General features: G+C 41.9%; 1 protein-coding gene across 2 annotated transcripts in view; it reads right to left on the reverse strand.

The window, feature by feature from the left end:
* Positions 1 to 21196, reverse strand: part of LOC126475031 (cholinesterase-like) — a 50006-nt gene extending 28810 nt beyond the window's left edge. For both annotated transcript variants that reach the window (XM_050102575.1, XM_050102574.1), the window contains exons 1-3: positions 21067 to 21196; positions 11117 to 11251; positions 725 to 1001 (exon numbers count right to left, since the gene is read on the reverse strand). In XM_050102575.1, coding sequence (XP_049958532.1) covers positions 725 to 1001; positions 11117 to 11251; positions 21067 to 21129 — 475 coding nt within the window. In that variant the 5' untranslated portion in view covers positions 21130 to 21196. The remainder of the gene's footprint in view (positions 1 to 724; positions 1002 to 11116; positions 11252 to 21066) is intronic.
* Between the last annotated feature and the right edge of the window lie 4266 nt (positions 21197 to 25462).

The following is a 25462-nucleotide window of genomic DNA, read 5'->3' on the forward strand; positions in this document are numbered from 1 at the left end:
ATAATTCATATATATGTTGAGCGCCATGACATCACAAAACGATGAAACTAAAATAACTTCAAACGAAGAGTTTTTTACTGTAAACCATAGATTAAACAAGCGTTTGGTCTGTCAACACTCATTCTGTAAGTATATCTACAGGGTTTTAGAAGACTGAAATTCTAAAAGTGCCAAGAGGATTAACCTGGGACGGGACAAGTTTAATAACACTATTTTTAACGACCGGGTTATGAAAGCAGAATATAAAAGCGCCTTACTAGAAAATGCGGTTAATTTGAAAACTATTTTTTCGAACTAATCGAGCTACTGTTCTGAAATAAGACAAAAAGTAATTAAAATGGAACGGGAACAAGTAAGAAGACCAAAATAGGGTAACTGAGCAGGTATATTCGTTGAAATATCTCGTGACAGACATCTCAGTATACGAAAGTAATGATGTGGTTCATAATATACAGAAATATAAAGTTATAAATTTTACTTGACCGATTTCATTCATATATATGTGAAGTAAATCGGTCAAGAACTATTCGAGGTTTTTGGTAACAACGATAGAACACTACTTGTCTTTATCTTGTAGTATACATCTCGCGTTTCTCGCGTTTGCTCATAGTCAACTCTTCCTATCTATTCTGGAATATCGGACGGAATAATTAACACCTGAGGACTATTGGTCCTGCGACTACTCTCTGATGCGCTTAGCTTAGATTCAGTTGTGTCCACATACCGAGAGGTCCGAGGCGATAGTTGATGGTGACGAATATGACGTCGTACGAGATGAGGAAGTCGGGGCCGTAGTCGTAGTCGGAGCCGCTGCCACGTACAAACCCTCCGCCGTGCACCCAGAAGAGCACGGGCAGCCCTGCCCCCTCTTGAGGCACGCCTGGCACGAAGACGTTCAGGTAGAGGCAGTCCTCAGAGCCGCTGCCGTCTTCCTGCACGCAGTCGCTGCCGTACTCTGTGGCGTTCAGGACGCCCTCCCATCTTTCTGCTGGCTGCGGTGCCTGCACAATGCATATTCTTAGTCTCACATTGGCTTCGAAACCACTCAGTATGAGAGGCGCAGGGAAATTTCCCAGCCTGGCGTATTCAACACAAGATTCAAGAGCTCCTGTCCCACATTGAAGTCCGTGTCATGCAGATGGAGTTCCACAGTAATTTTGCTTGGCGCCGATAACTGTTGGCTAGCAGGCTGTGAGGACGACCGTCTCGCATGTTAGGGCTGTCACTCAGTTTTAAGTAGACAGAACAATCAACTCGTAAAGGTAATGTCCTAGATCTCCTAGCAACAAACACACTTAGGAAAATATTTTTGCTTTTCTAGAGTCACAAGATATTAAGTGCATAGTATCTGAGTGGTCAAATCAAATATTCAGTACTGAGAACGAAAAAGTAGAGCGCAAATGAAAAGCGTGTTTAAATATGCCTTAGAAAAGCATGTGTCAAGATTTGTAGTAAGGGATGGGGAGGACTCACCGCAGTTTAGCAGCCATGTTATAAAACTAGTACGTAGACAAAGACAGGTCCATCACAGACTCGTGAGAAGTCAAAACCTTGCGTAAAAAACTAAAGCTGAACGAAGTCAAAGTGAGCGTAAGGAGAGCAATGACTTTGAACATAAAATGTTACCCACCAAACTAATTAAAAGCTCTAAGAGCTAATATCGGTAAGCGGTTCAAGATCATCTATTCATTGGCCATACGGGCACTGAAATGAACTGTAACTCAGAGAAGACCGAAATACTGAATTTCGAGAGTACCTAGCAAATGGAAAAATGCGCAGGTCATTTCCGTATTCAAGAAAGGCCGTGCGATTAATGTACATCATTATATGCCTATATCACAGACGTCAATATGTAGCAGAATTATGAAACGTTTCGTGCTCCAGAACTATGACGTATTTGGAGAAAGAAAATCTCTTTCTATAAAAATCAACGTGGATTCCTCAAACACAGATCTTGCGAAACTCATCTTGTTCTGCTGCTCCGTGGGATCCATAACGCAGTGGATAACGATGCTTAGTTTGATGCCGTGCTCCTGGAATCCGTGAAGGCATTTGGCAGTACCCCGCACTGCCGTTTAGTGAGAAATAGTACCAGCTTACCGTGGATCAGACTGTATTTCGGAATCGATTCAGGATTTCCTTGGATATAGAAAACACGCCACTCCAAAAGAACAAACTAGGGAGCTATAAAGGTAAGTTCAGGATAACCGCAAGGAAAATGTAAATGATCTAGTAGAAAACGTCGGAAGTTTCGTAAGGGTGTTCACAGATGCTGCGGTTGTCTATAAGAAGGTAGCGACGCCAAGAGAAACTGGAGAGGATTGATGAATGGTGCAGTGACTCTACCACTGCACAGGTATACTACTGACAACAAATGTTGGTAAACAGTTTGTAGCATAATTCAAAGAGCACCATCTCGAGAGATATTTAGTGAAATGATCACATAAAACAAATGATATGAAAAGCAGATGTCAGAGTGAGATTCACAGACAAAAACTTAAGGAACTGTCATTCATCCATGAAAGAAGTGGCTTGCGAAATATTTGTTTGAGCGATCCTTCATTATTTCTCAATAGTCTCGGACTTTTAGCACATACGGTTAATGGAAGGAATAGTGAAGGCCCAACGACGAGCGGCGAGTTTCACCATGGAATTGTTTAGTTGACGCGAGAGAGTTGCAGGGATGCTCAACGAAGGGAAACTTTGACTATTGAAACTACGAGACGTGGACTCAGGAAGAGTCATACAATGGATTAATTCTTCCCAGACACGTCTCGAAAAATGACCACAACGAAAAAAAAGTGGGAAGAGGGGAACAGTTAGTGGTATCAGAAGTACTCTCCGCCAAACACCTTCAGATGGTTTACGGAATATTTATGTACATCAGTGACTCCCAATCTTCCTACGACCATTACCATTAAGCGATATTAGATGTCAGCCAGCACCTCCAACAAATTTGTGGAATTAATTGTATATCAGACAGTAAATAATTAACATTCCTCTTTCTGGGCCCTGTTTCAGTTGTCCGTCTCTGCGGATGTTGCCACTGTGTAGCTAGAGACGCTTTTTTCATATTTATTTCGGTAAACCACCACTCCATTTCGTAAGCCACGTAGCAAGTTCATTCAGTTCTTCACTTTTGTGTTCATTGCTACCTTAGTAAAATTTCATGTTCACACTCGTAACTTGGGTACGGAATCGTTGTTCCTAAGCGTTCTTCCAATAATATTAGTACTAACCAGCCACCTTTAACTGAAATGATACCAATTGCCTTTCAAAGAAATCTGTTTGGAGAGTGTTGCCTTTCTAAAGTTCGACATATTGTGCTCTCGGGGAGTTTAGTGTCCAGGGGATTATGGTAAACTATTCATGATGCTCTTCGAACCACACACATGTACTGCGAGCTACGCGACATGTTGACTTCTCCTGATTTTCTATGTTTTCTTTGCGGAGATTCACCAAGTGTTAGATCAATACAACAAAAATCAAAGTGATAACCGCATATAGAATGTTACTGCAGGTCATTGTTTCCGCTGTGGAACTGTATGTTTCAGTGAAATTATAGCTGATGAAATAATGCTCGCTTTCAGTCAGCTACTAAAATCACTCTGACATTTAGACATATTTTGAACAAAGGAACTTTAATCCAGCTAAACCGTTGGCTTTCGTGAGTAAATCAAACAAATGAACTAGTAGGACTCCTTACTACCCATGACTCAGTGCAGTTTCTATTTTGCAAATAACTTATTAATGAAACTTCCTAGCAGATTAAAACTGTGTGCCGAGCCGAGATTCGAACTCGGGACCTTTGCCTTTCGTGAGTAAGTGTTCTACCAACTGAGCTACCCAAGTACGACTCACGCCCAGTCATCACAGCTTTACTTCTGCCAGTACCTCGTCTGCTACATTCCAAACTTTACAGAAGCTCTCCTGCTAACCTTGCAGAACTAGTACACGTGAAAGCAGTTTGGAATGTAGGAGACGAGGTACTGGCAGAAGTAAAGCTGTGAGGACGGGGCGTGAGTCGTGCTTAGGTAGCTCAGATGGTAGAGCACGTGCTCACGAAAGGCAAAGTTCCCGAGTTCGAGTCTCGGTCCAGCACACAGTTTTAGCCTGCCAGGAAGTTTCATATCAGCTCACACTCCGCGGCAGAGTGAAAATCTCATTCTGGAACTTATTAATGGCTTGTACAAAAATATGTCTACGGGACTACATCTATCAACATCTACATGGATACTCTGCAAATCACATTTAAGTGCCTGGCAGAGGATTCATCGAACCACCTTCACAATTCTCTATTACTCCAGTCTCATACAGCGCGCGGAAAGAATGAACACCTACACCTTTCCGTAGGAGCTCTGAATTCGCTTATTTTATCGTGGTGATCGTTCCTCCCCATGTAGGTCGGTGTCAACAAAATATTTTCGCATTCGGAGGAGAACGTTGGTGATTGAAATTTCGTGAGAAGATTCCGTCGCAACGAAAAACGCCTTTCTTTTAATGATTTGCATCACAAATTCTGTATCATTCTGTGACACTCTCCCGCATTTCGCGATAATACAAAACGTGCTGCCTTTCTTTGAACTTTTTCGATGTACTCCGTCAGTCCTATCAGGTAAGGGTCCCACTCCGCGCAGCAGTAGTCTAAAAGACGACGGACAAGCCTGCTGTAGGCAGTCACCTTAGCAGATCTGTCACATTTTCTAAGCGTCCTGCCAATAAAACGCAGTCTTTGGTTAGCCTTCCCCACAACATCTTATATTTGTTCCATCAAATTTAAGTTGTTCGTAATTGTAATACCAAGGTATTTAGTTGAATTTACGGCTTTTAGATTAGACTGATTTATCGTGTAACCGAAGTTTAACGAGTTCCTTTTAGTAACCATGTGCATGACCTCACACTTTTCACTTAAATTCCAGACTACAAAACTTAGGCTTAAGGTTCGATCCCGAGCTGATCCTATAATTTCCTCTCTTCTTATCGCTTCTTTCGCCCATAACAATGACAATAACGCAAAGTTGTTTTGTATTTGGGAGTACGTGTTCAGATGTAGATCCTCCTCTCTAACTGGCTGCATAAGTCTGTTCAGAGATGGGATGAAGTCAAGGACACACCTTCACGCCTAGTAAAGCACTGCAGTGGTGAACCCATTCCTCTGCCATGCCAACTTCTTTATCTCAGAGTAGAACTTGAAACCTTCGCCCTCATTTATTTGCTGGATGACTGAAAGGAGAGACCGCATTACTGTTTTCCACTGTGAAACGGTTCCGGAAGACCGAATTCAGTATTAACCTCTTCACTGTGATATCTTTCGTTTCGCGGGTGTATGGTCATTGAGTGACTGAACGAATGATTCGGCCTGCTTACACATTTTACGTTAGACCAAAACCTGTTAGAGTTTTAACCAAATTTCACTTTCAGAGTCATTGAACGTTTCTCTCGTTATTCTCCTTATGCTCTCTTTCGCTTTGTTTAACTTTTGTTTGTTTGCTATGTTTTCACTTCCGTTGAGTCTCTAATGAAGCTCTCTTTCTTTCGTAGCAGCTTTCCACTCCAGGTATTAAACCACGATAGGTCTTTACCCATCCCTTAAGACCTTGCTCCCAACATACTTGTCTAAAGCGCATTGAAAGATGCGCTGCCTTACGATCGTCCAATGCCGATCTTTCCTTGTACACAACTGCAACGTCAGCCAACACACAACCTTAAAGTGCTGCTGATTTTGTCTGATTACACAGGCCAACGATGGAAAACATTACTTGCTGAAAATACCTAATTGTTATGTTTTTTAGGGTGGGAAATCCAAATATGATACATAAAAAACTGTAACACCCACCATTTCTTCAAATTTTATAGTTAAATTTATATAATTAAGCAACTTTTTAAAGAATTTAACAGCTTTTATGTAGTTAAAATAATTTAAAAAGTAGGTGTAATGAATGTAGGTAACGTTGGTAGCTCTGCTGGAAAACATTTGCTGGCAGAAAAAAGGTCGATTATATTTTTATGTTAACAGATGGTGTTTTGTTTACTGTCAACCTAACCCAACTTTCCCGTTTCCTGTACATGTGCTCAGTACAATGTCTAATGGTTGTTGTAAAAATTCTGCTGACAGTTTTTGTTGTATTTGTGGTGAATTTGTGATTCAAAAACACCAAAGAAACATTACAGGCTTTGTGAAAAAGGTTTATCTATCATACTTTGGATCTAAACTTGGTGATCAAAATAAATTTTGGGCGCCGCATAAGGTTTGTTATGTTTGTGTTGAAGATCTGAGAAAATGGTCCCAAACGGAGAAGAAAGCCTTTAGATTTGTTGTTCCTATGATATGGAGGGAGCCAAGAAATCATTCTGATGATTTATACTTTTGCAGTATTGATATTACTGGTTATAATTCGAATAACAAGAAGGTAATAAGCTACCTTAACCTTCCGCCCGCCATCCGATCATGGGACATGGTTTAGATTTGTCGGTTGCTGAACCACCAGATGATATAAATTCTATTCCAACCGAAGTATTTTCTGGTGTACAATGTGATTTAGATAAACCAGATAACGGTGAATTCCATTGTAATACAGAAAGTCTAGACCCCAAATTGCTTACTCAGGCCGAGATTAACGATTTGGTTACGGATCTGGGCTTAACGAAAGGAAAAGCTGAATTGCTTGGCTCTAGATTAAAAGAAAGGAACTTATTGGCAGCTGGAACCAGCGTATACATGTATAGAAAGAAGTTTTTTCAACAAGAAGGTAATATAGTGTACTGCTCAGACGTTCCCAGTCTGATGAGTGAGTGTGGTATTGAATACCAAAAGAAAAACTGGATGCTGTTTATTGATCCATCCAAAACTAGTTTAAAGGCTGTTTTATTACACAATGGTAACATGTATACATCTATCCTGTTGGACATTCTGTATATATGAAAGAAAGCAACAAAAACCTAGAAATAGTGCTAAATAAAATAGGCTATTATGCTCATGGTTGGGTGATATGTGGCGATCTAAAAGTAACATGCATGTTCCTTGGTAAGCAAGGTGGCTTTACCAAATTTCCGTGTTTCTTATGCGAATACGACAGTAAGGCTAGGGATCAACACTGGTGCAGAAAGAACTGGCCTATGAGAGAGTCTTTAAAATCTGGTGAGAAGAACATTCTACGCAAAAAATTTGTAAATCCAGAAAACGTACTCCTACCACCTCTACACATAAAGTTAGGCTTAATGAAACAGCTTTTAAAGGTTTGCCTAAAGATGGACCATGTTTTAAGTGTCTCTGCCAAAAGTTTCAACACCTTTCAGAAGCTAAACTAAAAGAAGGCGTCTTTGTCGGACCTGACACTAGAAAATTGATGTTAACTTTGAATCCAAAATGACCTTAAACGTGAAAGAAGCATGGGTATCATTCAAGTAAGTCGTTACAAAGTTCTTAGGACATGGAAAAGACCCAGAATATGTTTCCATTATAGCTACAATGTTAAAGAAGTTTACAACTTTAGGATGTTTAAAGAGCGTGAAAGTTCACTTTCTGAACAGTCATTTTGATTACTTCCAGGACGATATAGGAGGAGATGTTACTGAGGATAAAGTAGAGTGTTTTCACCAGGACATTAAAGTGATGGAAAAACGCTGCCAAGGCTGCTGGACCACCAGCATGACGGGGACTACTGTTGGTCACTTCACCGAGAAGTTCAGCAAGCGACTCATCGTAGAAAAAGCTACACAAGAAGTTTCAAACAAAAAAGAGAAAGAAAATACAAACCAATTCCAGCTAACAAGTGAAACCTCTATTAACACATATCATTGTTTTAAGTAGCTTATTGTAAATACAAACCATGCATATGTTGTAATAAAGCGTTTTGTTAATTTCTACGTTTACCCTATACCCTAGGATTTTTATAGTATGTAGTAAAAAGCATAGTGCTCGAAAACTATGGGTGATACAAAAAAAACTAAGGCTAGATTTGGATTCAGCTCATAAAAATCTATAATGATCAGTATCAAAGTATAAAAAGTTTTTCAAAAAAATTTTCGTTGGCCTGTGTTATTTGTGAAAACTGATAATGACCTGTTATGCTTTCTTGGTGCACATTACCCTTTTGCGGTCATGCGGGACGTCGCCGAGAAATATAGACTCGATACATATGAACTGCGGTCAAACATTGATAAATTCGTAATTTCTTGAGTAAATATAATTTTGTATGGCATATTTGATATTTCTGCTTTCTATCCGCTGTCTTCATTTTAAATACGAGACGCAACCACGAGAAATTGAGTAAAAGATTGGGCCCCACTCAATGACGTTATTTATAACCAGAACCTCCCAAACTTTCTGATAGATATTCCACGAGGGTCAGACATTTAAAATCACTATAAGCAGGATGCATGTCTGTTCTTACTAACCCAACAGTTTCTGTTAAACTTTGTTAATCAATTTCTCTGCAGTCTCTTTTGTAGTGAGAGAGTAGCAGCCTGTTTGCGCAACGGTCTCTAAATGGTACCATAAAATCAAGGAGTATTTTTGTCGTCTTTTATTGCTTCTCTTAGTACTTGTTTATCTAGAGCTCAGTTTACAATATCTTTCAGCTTTAAACGTAATATTGTTCGACATTTGCCGGATCCGGAATAAATGTGGGCATGTTGTTTGGGTTGGGTTGTTTGGGGAAGGAGACCATACAGCGAGGTCACCGGTCTCATCGGATTAGAGAAGGTCGGAGAAGGATGGAGTCCGTGCCCTTTCAAAGGAACCATCCCGGCATTTGACTGGAGCGATTTGTTACTCCGTCGAAAAGATCGTGGCTAGGAGGTCTAAATTTTTACTTTCCCGTCATCGTTTTTGGATTACCCGTAGTTGTTCGAGACTTTTATCACATAACAGGAATAAGATACACGAATTCATCGCATCAACGGTTTATCTCAACATCTGGTTACACTATTCCTATTATATAAAATATATCACATGAAGAGTTATCACTTGTCCCTTTTCGTCATACACAATATGATATATTATGTGCGTATTATTATTATACTAAATTATTGATTCTAGTATGCAACATTACGAACTGCTAAAATGTCAGAGGAGTACTACGTACGTACCGTATTGTGACGTAAAAGTGAATTATAAAATAATCTCTCACGGGAAATCAGCAGTACTCCTCATGAGACACTGATCGCTGACGTATATGTTTTGCTATTCTTTGCTTCACTTCGCTTTAAAGTTCCTCTTATCCTCTGGAACATCGTACACACACAATCAATTATTGGTACAATGCGAGTTCCATTTTTTCTTCTTCTTCGTCTTCTTCTTCTTCTTCTTTTCCTCTGGGCCTGCTTAGGACCACGGCGCTCGTTTTGACTCTTTACACGGACCTTTTGTTTCTTCTTTGAAAGCTTTCATTTTCTGGCTGTGAGCAAGCTTCCTATCATCGGTCCACTTCGGTCGGCTGGTTCTGTGCTCTTTTTGCTGGAAAGGGACACTGGGAATATCCCTTGTAGAGTGTAAAGCGGTTTGCCGGAACTGGGAGCGATCCTGTATGGTTTCTGGTGGGAGCCCCAGGTCTGATTTCCCTGCGATACTAAAGATCCTGACATGCATAGAAGGCCAGTCGCCTTTTCCTGGTACGTGTGATATGTCCTCTTGGAGACTCTACAGCTGACTGTTGTATCTGATAATGCAGGAGCGATCGTCTTCTCTTATTGGTCGTAGTATTGTCCTTAGGATTTTCGGTACCTTGACCTCTAGTTTCCTGGGTGGACCATTCCCGTTGATCGAGTGGCCCTCAGAAGCGCAGAATACGGAGGGATCTACTTTGCCCTGCTGAGTTGCAATACTTGAGTTAAAGGTTCTTGGAAACGGAGTTGTGCGTTTCGCTACAGGATTGGTAGACTCTCTTCAACTTGCCACAACTGGTACCTATTGTTAAGTTTTCGCTCCTGTCAGCTAAGATCCAATTTCCTAAATAAATGACTGCAGGCTGCATGAATGGATGTGTCTTCTAATCGAAATGCAGATGGTGTTCCCTTTTGTTGGCAATGAACTCACTTTTTTGTGTATGAACCCTCATACCGGCCTTCGCAACTGTGTTGTAGAGGTTCTGTAGTTTGTGAGTAGCGTCCTATACGTTGTCGTCTAAGATTAGAAGATCATTTGCAAAGGCTACATTGAAGGGAAACATTGAGATTACCTTTCGTGTATCCAATATTCATTTCAGTTCTCCATGGTAGCTTGCAAGTCCATTCGCTGTAAAGCTTCTCCAGGGTGCAGCTGAAGAGTATGCATGACGCCCATTGCATTGTCTAACTCCTGTTTGAAAGGTAAGACTCTCAGAGAGCTCACTTCTATGGTTGACTTTTGAGATCGTGTTCCTCAGAGCGGCATAGACTATTCTGGTGGTCCTTTCATCTAGGCCCGCTTCTTGTGTCTATCGACACTTGGGTTGCTAGGCGGGAATGTCGTCCGTGACTTGGTAAGTAAGGATGGTCTTCAGGCTTTGCATTTTCTCCGTACAGGGATCCATTAGCTGATATTCTCCTAGCTGGGAGTCATTTGGTTATGACTATAGTTAGCAGGGCTCCAGAAAAAATTTCATAGCTGACTAATACCAGAGATAAGCCTCTTTAGTTGTGGAGATCGGTCTTACTACACTTTTTGTGAAAAGAAAGGCTCATTCAATTTTATTCTTATTTGGACGTCACTAAACGATTTGATGGTCATACCATCTTCTTCAGTTGAATTCTTTTACATCGTTGAATTTACTCGTGACGTATACATGTGTTGCCTATTTTGCAGGTGCCGCTGTGCCACAGAGGCTGTGTTCCGTCTTGCACTGGCGGAGAAACATTAGCGTTATCTAAAGCACTGTACACTCTTCTACACGCATCTGGAAGCTGTATTCACTGCTTATCTAGACGTTTTTTCTGTGACATGTTTGTCACTACACGCATTTTAATGTCACAATATTTACAAGTTTTACAGTTCAAAGGCTTTCCTTCAGCAAAGAATCTGGTCACATGGAAAGAGCGGATTCGCAGATATAGAATACCAATTGAAGAAGTCCTCAGTGAGATCGTACGGCATATCAACGGCTCTAACATCAGCACACTTTCCCACTGTGTAACTCACCTTGAATCGCAGCTCTCCGAGCGGTGGCACAGCGTACGGGATACCCAGAAAGGCCGTGTAGGACGTGTTGTAGACGCCGGTGGCCGTCTTCCCCTGGAGGGTGCCCTGCTCCACAGTCACCAGCACGTCCTCTGCCTGCAGAACATTTAAGGTGAGCACCACATGTCACCCTGCGTGCAAAGCAGTTATTCGTCCGCTTCACCGACAGAACACTACAGATGAACTGATATCGTTTAAAGTTTTAATGACGTAAAGCTACAGCTTCTGCGTGCAGTAAATCTGAAGCTTTATTCCTTACCTAAGACAGAGACTAATATGTACCCTTCTGTGTTTTTGTTATGTCTTCAGTGGGAAGACTTGCTTGCCATAGCTAACCATTCTAATCTACTATGTGCAAGTCTCTTCACGTTTACATGACCACTGCTGCCTACATCACTTGAACCCGCTTTTTGCAGTTAACCCGTGGTCTACGTCTACAATGGGCAGTGCGTTGTGTTAGGGGTGCTTAGGGTGGCGTCCGTCCGAAGTGGGCGAAGTACACTCGAATGGAGCTGCGCCTCATTCAAACGTTTCGTTGCCAAAAAAACGTGCAAAAACAAAAGTAGATGAACTAGAAAATTTACTCCCATTTTATATAAACATGCAGACTGGTGGCTTGAAAATAAGAAATGTTTTCTCCTGTTACACGTGTCTGTTATCGAACGCTGCAGAACGTCCTTGGACCACAGATGTGGTAACTGACACTTATCACTTAGCTGTCAAAATTAAAAAAAAAACCTAAATGGAGAGTACTACACATAAACAGTAGCGTCGAGTTTTCTATGTTTGGAAAAGTCAGTATAAGATGTCAAAGGATACAGCCTACAGAGTAAGGATTAAAAAGTTGGGAATACTGAAGGAAGTGATACAACCTGTCGGCTTTGAAATTTTGCGTTTGACATTTTTTTGGATTCACTAGTACAAGTATTCTATTTTACGCTTGATACTAGTATTTACGAAGACGAAAAGAGAAACAGACATACGTAAAATTTGTACGATATACTTCAGTTGACCTTCATAGGTCAGCTTATGTAAAGGATACGAACCATACATGTTTACTGAGGTTTCCCATGCAAATGTTGCAATATTGCATATGAACTTTTTTCGTAGCATTAGTATCATATCCTTCAACTGATCTGTATAGGTCAACTGAAGTACAGGATAAAAATTTTACGTTTGTTGTCATTCTTCACCTTCGCTAGTACTACTATCCTATTCTCCTTTTTTGCTTTCGCTAGCACTTGTGTCCTATGCCTGACGTGCAAAATAGAAGTTTTAGATTTATCGCTTTTTTTCGCCTTCGCTAGTAGTAGTATCCCTTTCTTCAGTTGAGCAATAGCGAAGGCGAAAAAACCAACGTGTGTAAATTAGTATTCCGTTGGACTAGGCCCACTGAAATACAGGATACAACCTACATGTTCAACTGACGTGTTTCATGCCAATGTTACGTATTTTGGTTTTTTGTTTCCTTTCTTGTTTTTCTTTTTTTTATAGCACTGGTATCCTACCTTTCAGCTGACCTACATAGAGCAACTGAAGAATAGGATACTAGGATTTTCTACAGCGAAAAGAGTTATGTGTATAAGATTAAGTTCGAAATATATACGTTGGTATACTTCTACGATCTGTTTTCTCTGTATTACAATACTTTCTTTCTCATTATACATCTATGTCATTGCAGTGCACCATCTGTGGTAACTTGTGGCGTCATGTTTCAAAGCCGACGGGGTCAACTCGTCGGCTTTGATCAATGACGTCATATTTTAATCATCTGTTTATTTCCGAGCCATAAATAATAAATCGGTTTAATGAAGATGCTTCAGACAATAGTTACGTCCTTAGCAAAGATACACTGTCTAAAGTTCTGTGAGAAGTTTGTACTACGGGGACATGACGAAACAGATAATTCAGAGAATCCTGCTATTTTTCAGGATTTGGTTGATGTGATGGCAGAACTGGATTCCACTTTGTAGGAATATATTTAAAAAGCCAATAATCGCGTATTTTTGAGTCTTTCCAAAACAATTGAGAATGAACTGTTGTTTTCTACATATGCTGTTTTCAATTAGTTGATTTCTAAACAAATATCACAAACAGATTACGTCGCAGATGAAGTTACTGAAAGGACAGATAGTGTAACATTGTCTCAACTCGTACTTATTGTTCGATATGAATTAAAGGGAGAGGTATATGAAAGGTTCATAACTTCAGTAGCACCCAAAGATCATAAAGCTGAGGAAATAAGTACTGAATTGTTCAACGAACTAAAGAAACTAAAAATTTACGACTTTCCAGAAAAACTGAGTTATAGTGCAGCTTCAGTTAAGAACGGTAGGCAGAATGCGGTGCAGGTAAGAGTGAAATCTATGGAAAGAGAAAATTTTGTACACTGTTATACACAACAATTCAACAATTGTAGAGCACTGTGTAACACAGCACAAAGAAGTCACAATATTTTTAAAGTAATTCCATTTATTCTCTACTTTGTTCTCGAAGTCAGTGAAACTAATTGCCTTACTGGATAATATTGTGAAGAAACGTATTCCAAGAAATGCTGAAACAAGAAATAATCTTATGCGCGCTGTGTGAAAACTGTTTTTAGGTATAAGGAGGAAATAGTTGAGTGCCTTAGTACCAATGAGGCTGTAGATAGCATTTATAATTCAATAGCCAGGGAAGCAGTTAACATTGGAAACTTCTCAACAACGAACAAGAGTTTGTATTTTTGCTTGAATTGTTGAATAAGGTCGTGCCACGATGCGAGATTTTGTTTTGTCATCTGAAACGTACAGATTTATGTAGCGTGAAAGCTCTTAAGAACGTCTCAGATTTGAGGTCAGCGATACAGATGACGAGAAATTATCTTGATGTCGATCATGGTTGAGATAACTGGCATAAAACTGAATAGATCGCCTGGCCTAAATATTTCCGATTCGTAGACTCCCGTGAAATTGTTGTAAAGGAAGCTTGTGACCATGTTATGGCTAACACTGACGAGCGTTCTAGCCTAGTTTGTTTCCAAAACTCAAGAAACTCAAGCTGTTACCCCTGACAAAGAATTTCAGACTATAGTTATTTGAGTTAAATGAAAGTGAACTGCGACAGGAATTGACAGCCATATGCAATGGAAATGATTTCTAAAATGCAAACGAAGTTTTAGCACTTCTGAAATGCATGTACGTGAATAACTTCGAAACCGTTTTATCAAAATCGGTAAAACTTTTACAAATTATTTGGTTAATACCAGTGAGAACAGTCGAATGCGAAGAGGTGTTGCTTCACACTGAAAACGATAAGGAGGTCTACTAGAAACACACGAAAGAAGAGAGACTGTATGCGTCAGCTGTGTACTGTACAGAAAACGCACTGTTTAATGTGTATAATTTTAATGAGCATTTAATTGATCCCTTTGCTGAGGCGAAGGAGAGGAGAAGGGACTTGATTTAAACACCTGTTAATTAAGGTTTTATCGTCGTTTCAATTTTATTCTATGAATTGCTGTTCAATATGTAGAAGATACTATAAACTATGTACTGGTGCTAAATTTTCCTTTTTGGTCTCGGAGTAAAAAATTGTTAGATTAAGGTTTTAATTTCGTCACTGCCTGTTACACTAAATGCTACATTTTCCCCGTTCAGTGAATATCACGGAGTGCAAAAATCTTGCACGCGATTGCCTGGACAGACGTGCCGCCCCTCTTAATCTACAGTCCCCCAGCCGCTTCTGGGCACTGGGTCAGCACATGGCTCCCTCTCCCGTTTTCAGCGTTCCAAACCATCCAGCTGCGACTGCTCATTCAAGCAGTTCCTCTACGTCTCACGAGGCTACATGCACACCAGTCCAGCCTCCCATCAAGACAAATTCCCTGACAGTTCCGGGTATCAAACCTGAGTGCTCCACATCATGGCACTCTGAAACGGTGATCGGTTAGCTTAAGGCCGACATGATACAGAGATAATTGGAAAGTTTTCAAGAATTGCACTTTATTCATTCAGTCACTGTGAGCACGCCTGCTGAAATTTTCAGTGAAATGTGTCGATTTTCACATATGTTAACATTGTTTTATTTCTGCTATTTTTACAGACAGCTAGTTTGATAACATTTCCTTATTTTGTCTATTTTCTTAAAAATTCATGTTTGTGTGAAGACATTATGTGACTATTAATTACAACCAAAAGATGATGAAGTCAAAAGTTATTCTCATAGTCTCATAATTTATTCAGTGTTAAACTGTGCAAGCCATTCCGTTCATGATTACAAGATAAGAACTTTTTTTCGACAACATCTATACTCCAAATATGATCTGATGTTTACCCCGCGTAATTCTAACTTATAGAATTCTCGGGCGTCCGACCCCGGTCACCTGGTAATTGCTTTACGATATTTCGGAAAACAAACTTGTTGCAATATTCGGATGGTCCCTGATGACTTCTCGTTCACTCTTGTCAGCGTGCTTTACCACTCCGCTCCTACTGATATCCGAGCGATAGCCTCGGTGGTCGGGATATCGACTCCCGGCCCCAGGATCTGCTCTCTGTTCTCCGCGCTATCGCTGTTGGGTGCGGACTTTACTATGGGGGGATGTTACTCTTTCTCGGGTCTCAGTATAAGCTTTCGCACCTGACTCAATTGTAGGCCGCTATATTTATTAATTAGACTATCTTGAAATCTGATTTCAGTGACCTCTTTAATCACGCAATCCCCGAAGGAGGAAGACTGCTAAAGTATTTTGGCATTGTTGTATAACATAGTACGGCCAGTTTTTAAACCATGGTCGGCCACTGCTAACTGGCGGTCAGTCGTTTATGTTCTTAGAACTTCCCTTCTACTGTGCGTACAATAGCCCCAATGTATGCCTTGTCGCATTGCCAAGGGGCTGACGGTGGGGTTTGGTTTGCGAAGGCCTAGATTACGCTTCACTGGACCTATTAATGTCGATATTACAGGGGACAGAGGAGATAAACATTTAACATGATAATACCCATTTTTCTTGAAGTATTGCGGACTAACGGGATGCACGCTAGTGATTTTTGCTCTTCTTTCCGTTCCTGCTGGTTTCGGGGCACAGCCTGTCTAAGTGCACGTCTGATCGACGTGCAGCAGTACCCGCTTCTCCGGAATATCGTCTCGAGGTGTTGCAGCTTAGATGGAAGGCTGCCTTGGTTGCGGATGGATGGTAGCCCCTGAACAAGTGTGTGTGAAACTTCTACAGGCTTGGAGCTGTGGTGACTACTGGAGGTATGCAGATACAGATCAATATCTACTGATTTTCTATACACACTGTATCCCACATTGCGCTCTGGTTGTCGATGGACTAGCACATCAAGAAATGGGAGATCGCCATCTTGTTCCGTCTCCACTATAAACTGTAGAAGTTTCATGGCATACCTCTTATTATAGTGTCGGACCTCCTTTTGCCCGGCGTAGTGCAGAAACTCGAAGTGGCATGGCCTCAACAAGTCGTTGGAAGTCCCCTGCAGAAATATTAAACCATACTGTCTCTATAGCTGTCAATAATATCGAAAGCGGCACTGTTTTTTTTGTGAAGGACCTGACCTCTCGATAACGTTCCATATATGTTCGCAGTGAACCACGACGGGCGATCTGCGTGGTCAAAACATTGACTCGATCTGTCCAGAATGTTCTCCAAAGTAATCGCTTATGGAGCCATCACCACCTTCCACAATTTCTTGTTCACAACTTGGGTTCATGGTTTCTTGGGGTCTCCGCGATACTTGAACCTTGCCATCAGCTCTTGCACAACTGAAATCGGACACATCTGACCAGGCCGCAGTTTTCCAGTCATCTAGGGTCCAACCGATATGGGCACCAGCACAGGACAGGCGATGTGTTGCTGTTGACAAAGGCACTCGCACGGCTCATCTGCTGCCGTAGCCCAATAACGCCAAATTTCACCGCACTGTCTTAATGAATACGTTCGTCCTATGTCTCACATTAATTTCTACGGTTATTTCACTCAGTGTTGCTTGTCTTTGCACTGACCACTCTACGCATACGCCGCTGCTCTCGGTCGTTAAGTCAAGGTCGGTAGCCACTGTGTGGTTCAGTGGTGAGAAGTAGTGCCTTAAAATGGGTATTGGTATTGAATTTCCTAACGATTTCCTAAAGTGGAATGTTCCATGCGTCCAGCTCCATCTGCCATCCCACGTTCAAAGACTGTTTTTTCACGTCGTGGGGCCATAATCACATTGGAAACTTTTTGATGTGAGTTGCCTGAATACAAATGACAGCCCCGACAATGCACTGCCCTGTTACACCTTGTGTACGTGATACTATCGCCATCTCCATAAGTGCGTATTGCATCTCAGTGTATGGGGGAGGGGGGGTGTAGCGAATCCAGGTGACTAAGAAATTCACTTGAGCTGTCCCGTCCACATGGCCAAACATCGAACGTATTGTCGACGTAACGACAGAACGAAGTCGGCTTTTATTGGGCTTGTTCAGGGCCTTCTCATCGGAATCCTCGAACAAATTCGCCAAATCGGTGACAGAGGACGTCCCATGGCAACGCCGCTCTTCTGCTCACAACAGTTTCCATCGAACAGGAAGTACGCTGAAGTACGTAAAAATTCAGAGAGTCTCGTCAGGTTAAAGTCGAATTTCCTGCTAATCAGTTTCACGGAATCTTTCCGTTGTACCCTGGTGAAGATGGAATGGAGACTACATTGCAACTCGTCAACAGATCATTATAATTACGTCAAAGTTGTTGTAGATATTATACAAAATGAGTGAAAATTTGGATGTGTTGTTCGCATGTCCCCACAGAAGGAATCAGGAGATCAGTCACGTATTTTGCAGTGCCGTATATTACTGCTCCCATATTACTATGAGGCGCAGTGGAATATCTTCTTCGTGGACCTCTGACAGGCCATACAATCATGATGGTGAACCTGCTCGTAATCGAGAAGAACAATAGATGATGTGTCGTAAAGAGTTACCAGTGTACCATAATAACGCCCTACACTACTGTGCAACCGTCTTACGTTCCATTCGCAAATGGTGTTTACAGTAAAGAACGACTTTCGCCAAACCTCTTAATGAAATGCTACTTCTCTGGTTCAGTCATCATCGTCATTTCCAGATACAAGTGACAATTAAAATACGGATATTAATAGCAGCTCTATGAGTTATGCACAAAATAAAATCAATAAGCCTTAAATATTACTGTACATTTTTAAGATGTCCTAAGTCTGTTTTCAACCAGATCAACTGCAACTATGTCCTCGCTGAACGAAATATAGTAACTTGTAATATAGCGTTGTTTGTTCACAGTACACAAGCCATCTCGGTACGTTGATTTCCGCAGATCGTGGAATCCCTAAATAAAGTCATAAGTTACAAGTTGTTCTTCACTTTACCACAAAAACTTTGAGGCGTTTGTGTTTTCGGGTAATACCATCCGACGCAAGTGCAAGTGTGCTACTAGCTCAGCCAAAGCAGAAGGTTTCATATAAACATAGCAGCAGGCGACTCTCGCCTCAGTACCCCAGGTCGAGCGAAGATATTTTATTGATCAAGTACTGCCGTACAGAAAAAGGGACATGTGACCACACTGTGGCGTGCATTTGTGTCAAGGAAACAGACAATGCCAACGCTCTTGTGCTTTCCTACAATCAACTGATCGAGTTTAAAGGGGTCAAATTGTGGGTTTGTGTGTGTGTGTGTGTGTGTGTGTGTGTGTGTGTGTGTGTGGCAGGATAGTCCGTTTTGAGAACTGCCACACAAGTTGGACATGCTGAGTCATTGTGCAACGATGCTGGTTTCAGTGGTCACATGAACATTCTCACACTCCTTGACGAGGTTTATGAGGTCCACGAAGCACAGAAGCCCGTCAGTACAGACGTTCTGTGCAGGCAGAAGTGGGAGATCGCACAGCTACCACAGTAAAGATAAAAGAGTTGTGAGCCCAGACGTGTCACTAGTAACTGTTGCGAGTCGGTTATCAGCATTGGGACTACGGGCATGCACATTCATAGCCCAGCTTCCCGTCACACCACACCATCGACGTGCATGGCTCGACTGCTGTCGTCAGGGTATTATGTAAAGATGGAACTGCGGGCCGTGGTTTTCAGCGATGAAATCCGACTCGGCCTGCAAGCAACTGATGGTCGTTTGGGCTTAAGATGTATACGTGGTGAGCGCTGTCACATACACTGCATCCGCCAAGACACACTGGCCATATGGTGTGGGGTGTGACAAGCTACAACTTTTGTTTACCTTTGTTATTTCTGGAGTGGATTCTAACCAGAGCTCGGTACGTGCAAAATGTGTCATTCTTGCAACTGGAAGGTGATGTGTTCTTACAACAGAAAAATGCTTGCCTATACACTGCCTGTGACACTCAAAGTGGTTTTAAAGATGTGCAGCAACTTCCCTGGCCAGCGCGATCTACTGACTTGTCTTCAGTCAAACACGTGTGGGATACGATGGAGCGAAAGTGAGTCGTGCAACTTGTCAGCCAACAAATGTAGGTGAACAAATCAAGCAAGCGTGGGATAACGTGTTCCAGGACAGTTTCTGGTATCTGTACGATCGACTGGATGCCAGTCAGTTTCTGTATTGCCACCCATGGAAGCTGCAAGCACGTACTAATACGGATGTTTCAGCATGGGTCGATACCTTTTACCTCAGAAACACTTGTGCTGTCCATCTGTAAATGTAATCATTTCATGTACTCCATATGCACTCTGTTACTACAATAAATCCTGACGAATTGAAAACCTTGAAAAGGTTTATTACGGGATGTGAGTCCATCTGGAGCCCGATCTGTCAACAGTAAATGGGACATCGTTTTTGACGTCTACGAGGCGTACTAGCACCCAATTTTACGTTCCTTCTAGATGCTGAAAGCTCTTCACTATGCGAGATGAGGATACCTTTCTATTCATGAAAGAGACATTATATGTATACGCCAACTCTCTGCAAGTTTAATCACTTATTTCTAGCGAATTGTTCTTCAAATAGTTGAATGAAATCACTTTGCGCATTACATAATTTCACCTGGAGCTAAAACCAATATTCATAAAGAAGTAGTGTAAGTCCTAAATGGATTTTATTCAGTGACACTGGCTGCGGAAACCTTCGCACATAACGTTCTACAGATAAACGGATTTCGTATTTAATGGGAGTTGCAATTCTCAAAAATTCTTTGAGTACACTGAAAAAGAATATTTTGTCGATGGTTTCTATTGCATAAATCTCTGTTGGAAACCGCGAGCGAAAAGCATATAAAGACTAGAGAAATTGAAACAAAAGGAAATTAAAATGTTCTAAATGATCTCAGGGTCATCCTGAAATTAATCAGAGAGTTCACCAATGAAAGTCGGAAACCTGTAGAGATGAAATCACAAAAAGCAGTTCGAAATCGTCTGTTCCTAGCAAATTTAGCAGAAACTGACAAATAAATAAGCAACCAGGAACCAAAATGTGTTCCCACATTCTAATTTTTTTTCGCTAAAGATTTTTGTATTATTAAGTGGGAGCCAACTCATTTACAGAACATTAGTGCTTCAACGCTCTAACCTTTACGTGCTCCATAACATCCCAATTAATCTTTTGGCTATATTTCTTGACAGGTATTTATTCAGAATTAATTGTTAGGAGGAGTTTAGGACATTTTCTTCAGCACGTTCGTGTTCCACCTGAAACCCTATTACCCACGTATGTAAATCCATTTTCTAATAGCAGTTCAGTAATTATGCTTTCATTGTTAGACTGCGTCTTCCTATCGACAGCTTTAGACACATCCACGTGTTGTTTACAATTAGCTGCATCGGTCTTCACCGGACTGTTAGGATATCTAAATGCTAATAAACATACATTATTCCTGTACGCGAGTGCTCAGGAACTCACTAAATATGGAGGAATATTACAAGTGACTGAACATTTACCTTCACTGCGGCCGCTAGCCACAACAGCAAACTCGGCACAAACGCCAACTGGGAGGATCGCATGCTGCACTGTGTTCAAGAGCCGTTCTGACAGCATTCGCTGCCATCGGTTTATTTATCCTCAATGGTTACCTGTGTGAGTGTGCGTGCGTGTGTCAGTGTTTGTATGTGTCTGCGTGTGAGCGTGTGTGTGTGCGTGTGTGTTTGCGCGTGATCGAGCGGGCTTATGTGAACCTTCTGAGAAGCTACAAGGTCATCAACAATGGAACAGACATGGCCTCAGCATCTGTTATGTCACATATGTATGAATTCATTTATTCGTGTCAGACAGAGCTGCACACCAATGGCGCAACCAGACTTTTTCGTTTATAAGTAGATTCCCCGAAAACTGGTGGTTTGTAGTGCCTGAGACAATCCACTTTGTAATCGCAACACTTCTGTTACTCTTTGACGTTGCAGATATCTGCAAACAGATGAACCAATGTAATGTACTTGTGAACAAATACACAATGCATGTTGTACCATCTAGATCGAACGTTCTCTTCATTTTTAAAAGTGTCACCTAACTCTTAGTTTTACCGCAGATGGGTCAAATGGTTCAAATGGCTCTGAGCACTATGGGACTTAACATCTGTGGTCATCAGTCCTCTAGAACTTAGAACTACTTAAACCTAACTAACTTAAGGACATCACACACATCCATGCCCGAGGCAGGATTCGAACCTGCGACCGTAGCAGTCCCGCGGTTCCGGACTGAGCGCCTGAACCGCTAGACGACCGCGGCCGGCTCACCGCAGATCACTGAACACGCACTGAAAAGTTGAGGTGTGCAATATAACACGCAGTATGGCGCGCTAATCCGCCATTATTAAAAACTATGAAACTGAGACAGTCAATGTCCTTGCCGTAGTGGTAAAAGCGCTTCCCATCGGATAACCGAAGTTAAGTGCTGTTGGGCTGGGCTAGCATTTGGATGGGGTGCACTCAGCCCTTGTGAGGCAAATTGAGGAGCTACCTGATCGAGAAGTAGCGGCCCCAGTCTCGTAAACTGACGTACGGTCGGGAGAGCGGTGTGCTGACCACATGCCCCGCCATATCCACATCCAGTCAGTACCGTTGGGTCTCCCTGGCCTGTTCGGACAGAGTTTAGTTTTTATCAAGCTGAGATAGTGTGAAGATGGCAGTAATTAGTGATACCAGGATTAAAAGGTAGCAGGGAAATGAAACGGTGCTTGCGTTTGGAAGTGAAATAAATACGAAACTGCCGAAAATCGTGAAGGAAACGCCTTCATCGACATGCTATTAACCTCTCGGACCTTGTGTAAACACCTATTGTCATGAAAACTAGGAAAGTCTAGAAATGAATCAAATGGACTTCTGAGCAATTGGGTTTGTACTGGATGTCGGTGAAAGTGCTGGGATCCCCCAGTGATTCGTGATCCTCAGCTACTTTCCCTTGAGACGTCATGCTAGGAAGACAACTCTTCCCCTCGTCTGCACCAAAACTGCCATCATCAGACGATCCTCGTAGATGAAGCTGCAGGGCTTTTGTCCTATTTCCTACCTAACATGACTGTACTGATGAAAACGTAACACTCGAACTACAATGTGTGACAATGTGCGGTTTCTGGCTATCGGCATGTAAGGGAACTTGACCACAAAAGGCAAAGATCCTGAGTTCGAGTCTCGGTTCGGAATACAATTTTAATCTGCCAGGAAGTTTCATATTAGAGAACACTCCGCTGTAGATTGAAAATTTGTTCTGAAGTCATCGCAGTCTGTGGCTAAGCCATGTCTCCGCAATATACTATTTTCCAGGAGTTTTAGTCGGGCAAGGAGAGCTTCTGTGGAGTTTCGTGGGTAGGAAGTGAGGTACCGGAGGAAGTACAGCTGTGAGGACAGCTCGCGAGTCGTGTGTGAGTTGCTCAGCAGCCGGCACGGTAGCTCTGGTTGTTCGGTCAGAGGGGCAGCTGTCCCCTGTAATAAATAAACTGAGTGAATGGATCAACGTTGAATTTCATCGGGCGTCATGGGACGTCTGCTCCGAACAAATGCAACGAATAATAACGAACAAAATGGGATTAAAAAGAAGAAGAAAGTCGGTGAAGACATGCACGTGAAGGGCAAAGTTCCCGCATTCGAGTGTCGATCCGGCTGGCAGTTTTAACCTGCCGGAAAGTTCCGTATCCTTAATATAGTTTTCTCCAAGAGTTACTGGCGCAACCGAACGATTGTCACATCCAGATGATCAAAGCTGCGTTATTGTACCATGTCGGTATACACAGTGCCTGGCACGGCATCATTGGCGAAAGCAATTCGCTTTATTGAAGAAATATTTCCGATCAACAGCTGGGAAATATAAAGGTACGAGTAAACCCACTATTTCTTAAAGAAACTAACTCTCCTATATAAAACAGCTTCAAACTCCTGATTACTTTACTAATGAGTTAATGTTTTAAATATTTCACATTAAGCATGTAAGCAAGAAAATCTTCAGAGAAGGACTAAAATTATGATTTAATTGTGTCGGAAGTCGCTAAATGCTCTGATTATCAAATTCAGGCCGAGTATAGTCTGGGTAATTTACGGTCTGTTTTAGGCAGAAGCTAATTTTTCACGCTTCTCAATTTTTAACATCATGTCTCCTGAACCGTTCGTCGTGTAATGATATTATTTTGCAGGTACATTCAGTGATATATGCTGATAATCTGCAAAATTTGTTGCGAATACAATTACTAATAAAGAAGCAATAAATTAAAACGTCACGCCTGATGGCGTATTTTTACTGCATTAACAGCGAAAATATACTAAGCGTTAAACATCTTTCCTTTCTTAATTTTGTGTTTTGTATGCGTGTGGGGTTGGGGAGGGGAGGTAGGAGAGGGGCATTAGCAAGAAAAACTTTCTTAAAATGCGGAAAATTTGTTGCAATTCATTAAATGTTCTAATTCTCAAATACTGGGTGAATATACTAGGACATTTGCGGGTGGTACCTTACGCTGCTTCAGTACATGTTGCTTCCAGGAATCCTGCATAACCGGTTCGCTAGACAAACAATCAAACAACTCGTATTAATGAGTTTTATTACAACAAGACAAACACAAACACTAAACTTTCATCTGAGAATTCCTGTAGTCCTTTATACATGATCATCCACAAGTGCAATTACAAAAAATGGTTCCAATGGCTCTGAGCACTATGGGACTTAACTCTTGAGGTCATCAGTCCCCTAGAACTTAGAACTACTTAAACCTAACTAACCTAAAGACATCACACACATCCATGCCCGAGGCAGGATTCGAACCTGCGACCGTAGCGGTCGCGCGGTTCCAGACTGAAGCGCCTAGAACCGCTCGGCCACTCCGGCCGGCTGCAATTACAGAGATGTGTCGCAAGCGAAGGGTGACATACAAAGTATAATTCTATTTTGAATTCTATTCTTCAGAATAGACAAACACAAGTAACACTTCTGCTCCTAGCAACCGCTACTAACAAATGTCTGTCAACTCAACTGCAGTTACAGCTGATCTCTGTGTTACGTAGAGATTGCTAATGAAGAGGCTACGATGCGTCGGCTAACGATGTGGCTAACGTTGAAGCTGCTATCGAAGTGGGCTGCCACCAGTCGGGCTCGGCGCTTATGTCGTCTTCACCTAGGGTCCGCTGCTGTCGCGTTGTCGTCATGGAGCGAGGTTGGTCATCGTGCGACTGGCTGATCTCTTCTCACAGCCTTTCTCCTCTGCCGTTCCCGACTGGCGTGCCGGCGACGACCATACGCCGTAAAAATACACATACACAGTTTCAGAACTTTAACTGGACGTTTACTATCTTTTGGTTCAAAAAATTGATTTTTTTGAATTGCGTTTTTGGATCTATAAAAGTGTTTAGAAACGACCCCTGAAACGGTTTTTCCAAATGCGGAACGGAATTGTTTGTTATTCGCAGTTGAACAAAAAATGCATCTGCCTGATATCGGCATTTTCCACGCACCAGTTTTGTTTTTTTTTTTTTCTTTCGGAGGACAAGTTATTGTACCGGTGCTTGGGAGGAAACACACAAAATTCAAATCAAAGTTTGAACGCGTGTGTTTGGAAGTTAGCCCACAAGAATTTGCATTCTGGTGCGAAGACTGTGGAGGTTGCGACTTTCCTGGCAGTGAGCAGCTTCAGCGAAGTGTATTCAGCAAGCCTGAAGACCATGACAACGATGGACGCTACCCTGGGACTCTATTCGACGCAGTTCGCCAAGCATTCGGTCGACCACCGGATTCAAGCGGCTGCAAGTCGCTTGTCACCGGCCGTACGAGCGGCTCTGGAGCAGCGCAGGATGGCCCAGATGAGCAGAACGCCCTCTATGAGGAAGGACTAATTTACGGACCAGGAATCTCAGATTGAAC

This window comes from Schistocerca serialis, chromosome 4 (assembly GCF_023864345.2).
Source record: "Schistocerca serialis cubense isolate TAMUIC-IGC-003099 chromosome 4, iqSchSeri2.2, whole genome shotgun sequence".
NCBI classification, from domain to species: Eukaryota; Metazoa; Arthropoda; class Insecta; order Orthoptera; family Acrididae; genus Schistocerca; species Schistocerca serialis.